Source organism: Callorhinchus milii, unplaced genomic scaffold (assembly GCF_018977255.1).
Source record: "Callorhinchus milii isolate IMCB2004 unplaced genomic scaffold, IMCB_Cmil_1.0 Scaffold469, whole genome shotgun sequence".
Taxonomy (NCBI): domain Eukaryota; kingdom Metazoa; phylum Chordata; class Chondrichthyes; order Chimaeriformes; family Callorhinchidae; genus Callorhinchus; species Callorhinchus milii.
In genome coordinates this window covers 50,801-61,524 of record NW_024705210.1, presented here as the reverse complement: position 1 = coordinate 61,524, position 10,724 = coordinate 50,801, and the positions used below count along the sequence as shown (strand labels likewise).

Sequence of the window (10,724 nt, the reverse complement as noted above, 5' to 3'; positions counted from 1 at the left end):
TGTGGTGTGTCCAGGTGTGTGTGTGGTGTGTCCACTGGTGTGTCTAGTGGTGTGTGGTGTGTCAACAGTGGCGTGTCCGTGTGTTGAATAGGGAAGAGCGACGCTCACAACAACGAGCGGAGCGCTGGGCTCCGCTCGTCAGCAGTGCCATGTTCTGGTTCACAACTGCAAACCATCTGTTTCTAGGCCTGCCTTTCAGATTGCACCCTGTCCCATGTTCATCGCCAAGTAGTTTTCCTTTCTCATGATATCACCTAGCCATCGGAGTCGACTGTCAGGGTGTCCGATGTGGGCACCACTCTTGCCTTCTTACTTTTCGTCAACAAGCAGACATCCTGTGCTCAGCATATCCATGTGCGCTGTTGACAGCGTGATATGCCGTGATGTGTTTAGGATTCCGCCTGGCACTCCTGCAGATGCTAGTTTCACGTCACAAGCAGGAGAACCTGGCACATGCTCGTGAGCTGATATCGCGCGCAGCGCAGAATGGTGCACAGCTCGTCTCACTCCCGGTATCACGTGTGCCACATCACACCCCGCACCACACTGCACTCGCCTATATCTATATTCTTAGGTTTTTTCGGTAAAGTCACGTAGGTAAAAACTTTAAAAAGTAAAATAAAATAAAAATCACGACGTTTCGGAGGCAACACAAGCTTCCGTCTTCAGGTGGTACCGTCACAGCCACGACAGCTGTATCAATTAAGGAGAGATTGCAGAAGCTACCACTCCGTTATATAATGGTTGGAGAAGGTGGTGGGGCAACCATTATATAAACGGAGTGGTAGCTTCTGCAATCTCTCATTTACTTGATACAGCTGTCGTGGCTGTGACGGTACCACCTGAAGACGGAAGCTTGTGTTGCCTCCGAAACGTCGTGATTTTTATTTTATTTTACTTTTTTATGTTTTTACCTGCGTGACTTTACCGAAAAAACCTAAGAATATGAATCATTGCAGTCACGAAAGCTTCAAATCTCGCTATATCTCCGCGTACCACCACCCCACAATGCAAGCCGTGTATAACATATGAGGGTGGCCCTACACCACGTCGACTGTAATGGGAAAACATAACTCACTGGCCCACTTTGACGTGTATCCCCCACTCGGCTTCCTTCAAGTCGTATAGACTGCTGGGACCAGTTCAGGACTGCTGGAACTGGTGGGGTAGACTGCTGGGACCAGATCAATGCCCATTTTAAGGTTTCACATACTATTCTTAGGTTTTTTCGGTAAAGTCACGTAGGTAAAACATCAAAATTAATGAAAATAAAATAAAAATCACGACGTTTCGGAGGCAACACAAGTCTCCGTCATCAGGTGGACCGTCACAGCCGGATTAGCTGCATCCGGCTGTGACGGTCCCACCTGATGACCGAGACTTGTGTTGCCTCCGAAACGTCGTGATTTTTATTTTATTTTCATTAATTTTGATGTTTTACCGACATGACTTTACCGAAAAAACCTAAGAATATGAATCCTTGCAGTCACGAAAGTTTCAAATCTAGTTTCACATACTCTTTCGCAGTGTAATGTCATAGTTAAAGAAGTACACGCTCAATGTGGTGTCTTCACTTAGAGTGGACGTTTGTCAAGGAGGAATACTCTACTTTGGAAAAACATCTGTAGCAAGTTGGAACAATCTAAGATGATATTGCATCAAGGCAGGATGTGATTGTAGGTATGACCCCTTTGCGACCCCCGCGTGGTGCATGCAGGAATGTTTCAACTGCCCGTACGGGACGCAGTATTTTGGCGAGTATGCGGAGACGGTTCCCGGAGAAACGAGCAACATGATTGCGGCGCTGGCCGCCGAGCACCGCATCACCATCATCGGAGGTGAGCGTCTTACCAGTGTCTCTCGATTATTTTCTGTCAGTCAACACATGGCAGCTGTTGATGGGCTGGATGAAGTTCTTCTACTCTTTCCTATCCTGATCGTGAGAATCGCTTCCTGTAAAAAAGTTTTCTGACTGTTAAGGCTTCTTCTTTGATGCCATAATTCCACCACTTGTACGGGCAGCCTCTACTGTTTGTCCTTCCACATGGCAGTACAAGGAGATCGATGGTAATATGTTGGCCACCAATCGATGTAAGCCTGGTCCACATTTTTTGTTGTCACTAGATGTGTGTTCACAAAGACGCCTGCTAAAATAGCACATCCTGGCCACCTCACTGCCCAACCCTTGCCTCCAGTGTTCTGATTATAGGCATACAACACACAATGCACGACTACACATGTCATATTTCTCATCCTTGGAAATATTTAACAAAGATTATGCAGCTCATTATTCACTGGGAAAGGCTGCAAAAAGATATCAGCTTTGAAATGTATGTTGAACTTCTTTAACAACATAAAAGCTACTGAAGATGGTAGAGTTGATATCCCCACATATTTCTGTTGTCGAGTGAAGATGCATTTTGCTCAACGTTTTCACATTCTGTTTTTTTTTCCAGGGTCAATCCCAGAGCGGTCAGGGGATCGTCTATTTAACACCAGCCTCGTGTTTGGACCGGATGGCAAGCTGTGTGGGAAATTCCGCAAGGCACGCATACACATAGCAATCATTGCCCCCGACTGAACACTCTACAGAACACCCCTGAAAATGAGATACAGTGAATCTTTTCATGGGCAAACAAACGTAATCATCATAATTTAAGAAAGTTACACATCATAATGATGGTGGCGATTGATGTTTTAAAATTCCTTTAGATGCTGATGTTGGCTTTTATTATGATGGAAATTCTGTTGTAGGTGTTGATACATATAATTTTTGTCATATTTGTAGTGGCAGGCCACTTGGATTCACTCCCTGACAGTTGAACCAGTCCTGTGCACCCTTTTTCACCAACCCATATGAACTTGCGTGGTAAAGCATGGTTGAACAACCCCAGAATGCTGATCATAATTCAACTGATTGTCTTCTGCAGATGCATCTCTTTGACATTGACATTCCGGGAAAAATCACTTTCAAGGAGTCGGAAACGCTGAGCCCTGGAGAGGAACTGACAGACTTCACCACTCGTAAAATCATGCAACATCGCACTGTTCAACACACAAACCGTCACTTGATACACCAACATCTCACCGCACAACACTGTACCTTTACAGTCTTGTTTATGGTATGGAGTGCCGTACGTGCAGTAGGACATTGCTTTAGGTGATGTGGTTTTGTGTGTAATATGGGTGATGTATGTTGTGACCATCATGTATAAAACAGGCATTATAGGCCACTGCGAGGTTAACTCATCCATTGTTACACAGTATGTCTATTCACCCAAGTCGATGCTCCCCACTGTCATCAACCAGCACTTACCAGCGTGGTGAAGTATGCTCAAATAACTTGACGATATGCATGGTGTGGAGAGGCCCTCATCCAGAAGTGGATTGAAATGAGAGCTGTACCATGGTGTGGTAATGGGATTGTATGCAGTGTTGTTATAACGCTGCCACATTGCCCAGGTGTGTGGTCTTTTTCATTCACTGTATCGTATTGTGTCCTGTACAGCAATGTGGTAAAGTCGTAGTGCTTGTTATATCAAGACATTGGCCCCTGCAATAGATATATACAGGAGATGGCAGTGTAGCAACAAAATCATTTTTTGACTGTACTAAACTTTATTTCCATGTCGATTAACCCCACCTTTACTAACCCATGCTGACCAGTGTGGTGACGTATGGTCATATAACTCTCCTACCTGCATGGTGCGGAGGAAGCCCTCGTACAGCAGTGGACTGACAAACAAACGGCTGTCCACATACTATTAGCTCAGAGCAACAACGACGTAATCAGTATTACCACCGTGCTAAGCAGGGAAACACTTTGACTTGCGGTATTGGCGTGTGGTGTTGTTAGTTACGTGGTGTTTCTCTGCCGTGTTGTATGTGACATTCTGCGGTGTATTGTTTGGGTATTGTATGTGGTGTGCTGTTTTACGTTGCTTGTGGCGTGGTCTCCGTTGTGTTGTCATAAAGCAGGCCAATATGTATGTATACCGACTATAATCACCCAGGAATGTCCTTCATGCTCGTGACGTCACTCCACATCGCCAGCCCCCCTCATTAATATTCATGAGAAGGTGACGTCCTCCAAATGGACACCCCCCACCTCATTAATAATCATGAGCAGGTGACGTCACTCCACATTGAACAGCCCCCCTCATTAATAATCCTGATAAGGTGATGTCCTCCAATGGACACCCCCCCCCCATTCATAATAATTAGCGGCTGACGCCACTCCACATGGGCGGCTGAGGCGCCTCCTCTCCCCTCCTCGGCATCAACTCACAACCCTCACTACAAAGGCAGAACCCTCACGTCACGCGATCTCCGTAACGCTGTTGAGACATTAAAGTAAAAAGGACGTCGTGATGAACAAGGGATTATAACCTTAAAATGAAATAGGTCTGTGTTACCGCGCCCTTACAAATTGCACGTGCATTAATGCAATGAATATCATGTCGCGGTATGCTCTTCGCCTGAAAGTTTCAGATTTACTGCAATACACCCATCCTTGGATGGGCAAAAGGCTAGTTATATTTGTTTAACTTATATCGGAGGTACGCTGGCCTGCCTTCTGGGAATGTGGAATTTCCGTCACTGCCTCGGGGTCATCAACAGTGATGTGCTGCGTTGTGCTGTGGCGTGGTGTGCATGCGTAGCGTTCTGCAAGGTCGGGATTGCCATTTGCTACGACCTTCGGTTCCCAGAGCTCACGCGTCTCTATGCTGACCGGGGTGAGTGGTGCCGCGTGTGCATTGGGAGCCATTCCATTTGTGTGCCCAATGGAAACAGCTGTACTATTCATGCACTTAGCTCCCTGGACTTTAATGACGTCTGTCATTGTGTAAGGACATATTTAGATAATTGTTTTATGGATTAGCTTGTTTCTCATCGCAGGTGCTGTTCAGTGAGTAATGTTCCATGTGCATTTAGACTGGACGACTCCCACTGTTTAATCATCACCATGTTTTAATGTGAATATGTTACCAGCATGTACATTGTAAAGTAACCGTACAGGCTGGCAGTTTGTAAGTGCAAACAAGTGTTGACTTGCATGTGTAAAGACTGCCCCCTGCTTGTGTGTGGGTCAGGATGTGTAAGAGTTAATTGTGTTCTTAGGTTTTTTTCGGTAAAGTCACTTGGGTAAAAAATTAAAATTAATAAAAGTAAAATAAAATAAAAATTACGACGTTTCGGAGGCAACACAAGCTTCCGTCTTCAGGTGGAACCGTCACAGCCACGACAGCTTGATACGTGACTTTACCGAAAAAAACCTAAGAATATGAATCCTTGCAGTCACGAAAGCTTCAAATCTAGAAGTTAATTGTGTGTCTGTGTGTTTAGGCTGTCACCTGCTCGTGTGCCCTGGAGCGTTCAACATGACTACGGGGCCCGTCCACTGGGAGCTTTTGCAGCGTGCTCGGTGCGTTCCGAATTGATTTGTGCTTGGGATGGACAACTGCACTAAGCAACACCAGATATGGGCTCCCAGTAACCCACCCCTGCAGTGGCAGTGTTGTGTGTGTGTGGTGTGAATTGTATGGTGCTAACGTGTGCAACAGAGGCATTGCTATATAGTGCAGTATGGTAGGGTGTGGTAGCACTCTGTGGAAGTGATGTTGCATTAATGCTGTGTTTTGTGGTTACGGTGTTTGGTCTAGTGTATATTTAAGTGTCCCTAGGACGTGTATGCAATGAATGAAATATTATATAAGGTTTGCTTGGTGTTGCCATGGTGTGGTTTACGTTATGGTGCAGTGTATGGGTGCTTGCACTGTAGTCTAGGATGTGATGGTTGTGCGGAATGGCGTGGTAATTTTGTGTTTGCCATGTCCAGTGGTCACTGTGATGTCATGTGTAGCTGTGTTGTATCACTACTCATAGTGTGTATTTTATGGGGTCTTGATTGTATGGTGTCTGCTGTATGATGTAGTTCTGGAGTTGTGTACATGTGGTTTATTGTATAGTGATGGTGTTTGTGTGTGTTATGGTGTGTTATATGTTGTACAGGGCAGTTGATAATCAGATGTTTGTGGCCACGGTGTCTCCGGCAAGAGATGAAACAGCGTCGTACGTGGCCTGGGGACACAGCACCGTATCCTCACCCTGGTAACCCCTCCACACCAGCGTTACTCCACACCCTGCCACTCCGCACCATGCATGCTATGTCATTTGTTTTTTCCTCTAATGCGTCTAGATTATTTAGATAATTTTGCTGCTATAAATTTCTACATGATAAGCCTGAGCTATTATTTGTGAGCAGGTCGCTACTGAAAAAGAAGCTAATGGCTCGGTGGGTCTTGCTTGCTGGGGCAGAAGTGGTTTAGTTTTGTTTGTCTATAGATTTGGGTGGTTTTATTGCCTTACCTGTGCTCAGCACTCCTATCGTTTTTGTATTTGTTGTTGTAACATTCTGACATGCCGCTACTGGACATCTGTGGAAAATATCTTTATAGCTCATCGGATTCCTCCAGTATAAATACATATTCTGATTTGTATAGTGCTGTAGTTGGCATGGTTTGGGGTGGTTGGTTTGGTACGCTGTCTCCTAGTTTGGTTTGATGTATTTCCTGTGTGATTGTGTCGATTTTTCAGGGGTGACGTTATTGCTAAAGCTGGACCTGGGGAAGAAATTGTGTATGCTGATATTGGTAAGTATCTCATTTTCACCACAAATGCATAACACATCACTACCACAATTCAGGTAATAAAAACAGCCTTTGCATGACTGTCACATCGTACACCACATCTCGGACTAACATTGTGTTTAACAACCCTACCCTCACTTCATATATACAACTTTCCCCTCTTATTAAGTGCAGCTCAGAGACACAGCAATAGTTGCTTTGCGAGTGTAATTGAGTTGAAGGTGGCATGCGTGTGTTGTTGTGTGTTTGTATGTGTCTGTTTAGATTTAAACAGAATGGAAGAGGTGAGACGTCAGATTCCGGTGCGGATTCAGAGGCGCTGTGAGCTGTACCACTCGCTGGCAGCAGCAAAACCACAATAACCAACCTCGGCTAACAAACAAACCATCAACTCCCCCACAAGTGCAATTCCACCACTCTCCTTTAACCACACTTAATCCACCCTCAACCATACACCGCCACCAGATACACCACCAACACAACATATAACTACATTTAACCATAAACTGCACTGCCGCATAAACTAGGCAAACAGCAAGACATTAATCGATTCATTATGAAAAAAATATTCTCTCCCAACACATGCATTGATTGCTGCGTGATAAGATATTTTTTTTTCCGATTGATATATGCCATGCATATTTGTTCACCTAACTCCTGCAGCCACAAGAGCTGCTACATGCACCACACTTAAAATAAAAAAGAATCAACTGTTGCGTCGAATTGCATCCCCACAATTGTAATGTATCGAATCTTGAGGGGGGTGAATTGTTGCAGGCCTATTATTGATTGAGATGAAGCACTTTATAATAATGGCATTGCTGTGATGGTCTGCTTGATTATTGAAGGGGAGCAGAATAAAATTAGCATCGACCTTGAAAACCCGTTTTCACAGATCTGTCTCCTTCACTCAGCATCGCACACCCACAGCAGCCTGCGTTGCGCTCGGCTGAATGTGTACTCTTGTGTGCTATTTAACTTGCCGATCGAACTCCACACATCCCTCCACGAGTTAACCATGTTATGTGTAACCCTTATAAGAGCATTTTATGGCAATCTTCTCCATTGGTGGCCCTGAGCCCGGGGTTGAAATTCCTACCGTCCCTCGGCATGGCCAAGTTTAGAACAATTATTGTTGAAGCTGATCACAGTGTGGTATTAATGTTATTGATCTTAGGAGGGATGATGAACTGAGTTGATCACTGACTGGGAATAGAAACCATGGCCCTTTAAGTTGGTTGCAAAGAACCAGTGGGGCTGTTTAGAGTACAGGACACAGTCGTACAACAAGACAAAGACCCCCCGTATAGCCTTAACAGACTGTAGGGGCAAGTACTGTTACTGAACACCTATGAAGGCCGGCACAGCACACAAGGGGGTGGGGTGGCCAGCACACCGCCCGGCCGCCTTTGTTTTACGCACTGCACAAGGTACTCATTTGAGGCTGAGTCGACCTAGGGGAAGACCCAATGACCGGTTCAGATAATCGTCACCACTGGCGTTGGTCGCCGTGAGCGCAGCGCGCTAACCACTACACTACCGCTCCCCCAGTGCACATGCTGCCGCTGGTGCCACCACTCGGCAGCGTCCTGAAGCGCATCTATGACAGATGCCGGTTAATCGAGTATCCTGGGTGGCACACCTGTCAAACCATACGGTTTAACCGTATTCTTGTACAGGGAAATTTGAGTTTTTAGGTCCATATACGGCGTACAGCCATTTCAATACGGGCACAGAAAAAAAAATTGGTCTATTTCTTTGTGTTTCTCCTTGTGATGAGACTGTCGGATAAACGTTGAGATTTATAAGGGCACGGGATGACCAATAAGATCCGAATTGGTCTGTAATAAGGTAGGCACTGATAATGGATTGATAGGTGTGAGATGGTAAAGTTTCGGATAGCAGAGCTTTGCTGTAGTATGGTTGTACAAAACGCAAACACTCGCGTAGAATTGCAATACTCCTCGACCAGGTGAAAAACATTCATGCTGCTCAGCTTCGTGGAAAGAACCCGGAATATCTTACAACACACCGGGATGTGACTAAAAGAGGTGTTTGTAAAAGTCTCATCCGCTGTTAAGGAATTATAGTTCACACAACTGTTGTAGCGAAAACTTTGCACGGTTGTACTTGGCACTGGCGGTCCGCGTCGTCTTCAGATTTAACGCGTGAGATTTAGTGTTATTACACTTGTTGTTATTACACTTGTTTTTATTACACTTTTTACTCAGTGAAGCCTCAACGACGTCATTGGACCTTCTTTGCCAGTACCAAAATATAACAATAGGATTTTCCCCCTTTTTTCTGGCAACAAAACTGAAACCTTTTTACAGGGATTCATGTCTGCATTCACCAAAATACTTGCAGTCAAATGCAAGCAAAGAACACACTATGCTAATATATGCATTGTCCTTGAAACTGATTTGTCCACACCAAGGGACGGCTTTCTTTTGAGCCTCGACCCAATTGGTGCTCAACCAGAGGACGCCAAAAGGGTACAGCTCAAAAACAATGCACTATCAAAGTAATGAGGGCTCGGGGTGAGCATCTACATCATTGGACCTCCTTTGCCAGTACCAAAATATAATAATAGGGTTAAATTTCGATTTAAAGCTTTCGTGACTGCAGGGATTCATCTTCTTGGTTCTTTCGGTAAAATCACGTAGAAGGGAAATAATAAAAGAATAAAAGAAAATATGTTTATTATTAGTTAAATATAATGTTTAATTTTTATTATTTTATTATTTCCCTTCTACGTGACTTTACCGAAAGAACCAAGAAGGTAATAACAGGGTTTTTTCCCCTTTTTTCTGGCGTCCTCTGGTCGAGCACCAATTGGGTCGAGGTTCAAAAGAAAGCCGTCCCTTGGTGTGGACCAATCAGTTTCAAGGACAATGCATATATTATCATAGTGTGTTTTTTTTGTATTTGACTGCAAGTATTGTGGTTAATGCAGACATGAATTCTTGTAAAAAGGTTTCAGTTTGTTGCCAAAAAAAGTGGAAACCCCTCTTATTACCTCAACGACGTTTTAAACCATGCATATCGAACTGCCGTCAATAATGGACGATACTTTGACGGACACCTGGAAGTAGACATAGTATTGTGGCGTATGAAGTTTCGTGAAACAATTTAAAGGGTGATATTTAGTTTACGTTTTTCTTTACACTAAACAGCTAATGACTTGCTCTGTCATTCACGGTAATCTGCGGACCGCAGGTTGGGAACCTCTGTTTCTTGCCATTTACCAATTTAACCAAAATATAAATTATTCTGCTCACGTTGTACATGCATTAACTCATGCGTTAAAGAATTGATAGTTCACAACTGATGCAATTTTTTGGCAAATGTTACGTGTGGGCTAATGAACGAGACAGAACAAACAGTACAACGTCACATTCCAGACTCGCTGGGGACTTCTACAGGTGGATACGTGAATATCCGTGGACATTGACAATTATTCGACCATGCACAAATAGTTTTGCTGGAGATAAAAAATCTTGCGCAAACTGCTTTACACATGGGGAAACATTTGACTACTAGCCTTTTGCCCGTCCGAGGACGGGTGTATTGCAGTAAATCTGAAACTTGCAAACGAAAAGCAGACCGCGACATGATATTCATTGCATCCATTCGTGTGCAATTTGTAAGGGCGCGGTGGCACAGTCCGATTTCATTTAAAGGTTATAATCCCTTGTTCATCATGACGTCCTTTTTACTTCGATGTCTCAACAGCGTTACGGAGATCACGTGATGACGTGAGGGTTCTGCCTTTGTCGTGAGGGTTGTGAGTTGACGCCGAGGAGGGGGGAGGAGGCGCCTCTCCCACCACGTGGAATGACGTCACCCGCTCATGATTATTAATGATGGGATGTCCATTTGGAGGACGTCACCTGTTCATGATTGTTAATGAGGGGGGCTGTTCAATGTGGAGTGACGTCACCTACTCATTATTATGAATGGGGGGGGGGGCGCTTCTCCATGCGGAGTGACATTATTAATGAGGGGTTGGTCGACGTAGAGTGACGTCACGCGCGTTACACACTGACATTCTTGGGTAAATATTGTAGTAGA

At 44.5% G+C, this 10,724-nt stretch overlaps 1 protein-coding gene across 1 annotated transcript; it reads left to right on the top strand.

The window, feature by feature from the left end:
* Positions 1-393: 393 nt before the first annotated feature.
* Positions 394-7,012, top strand: LOC121852143 (omega-amidase NIT2-like; the record flags this gene model as incomplete). Its single annotated transcript, XM_042346233.1, has 9 exons — positions 394-512; positions 1,718-1,838; positions 2,457-2,545; positions 2,931-3,024; positions 4,662-4,736; positions 5,347-5,425; positions 6,013-6,111; positions 6,598-6,653; positions 6,915-7,012. Coding segments are annotated over 9 exons (830 nt in total), but the record flags the coding sequence as incomplete, so codon positions are not given.
* Between the last annotated feature and the right edge of the window lie 3,712 nt (positions 7,013-10,724).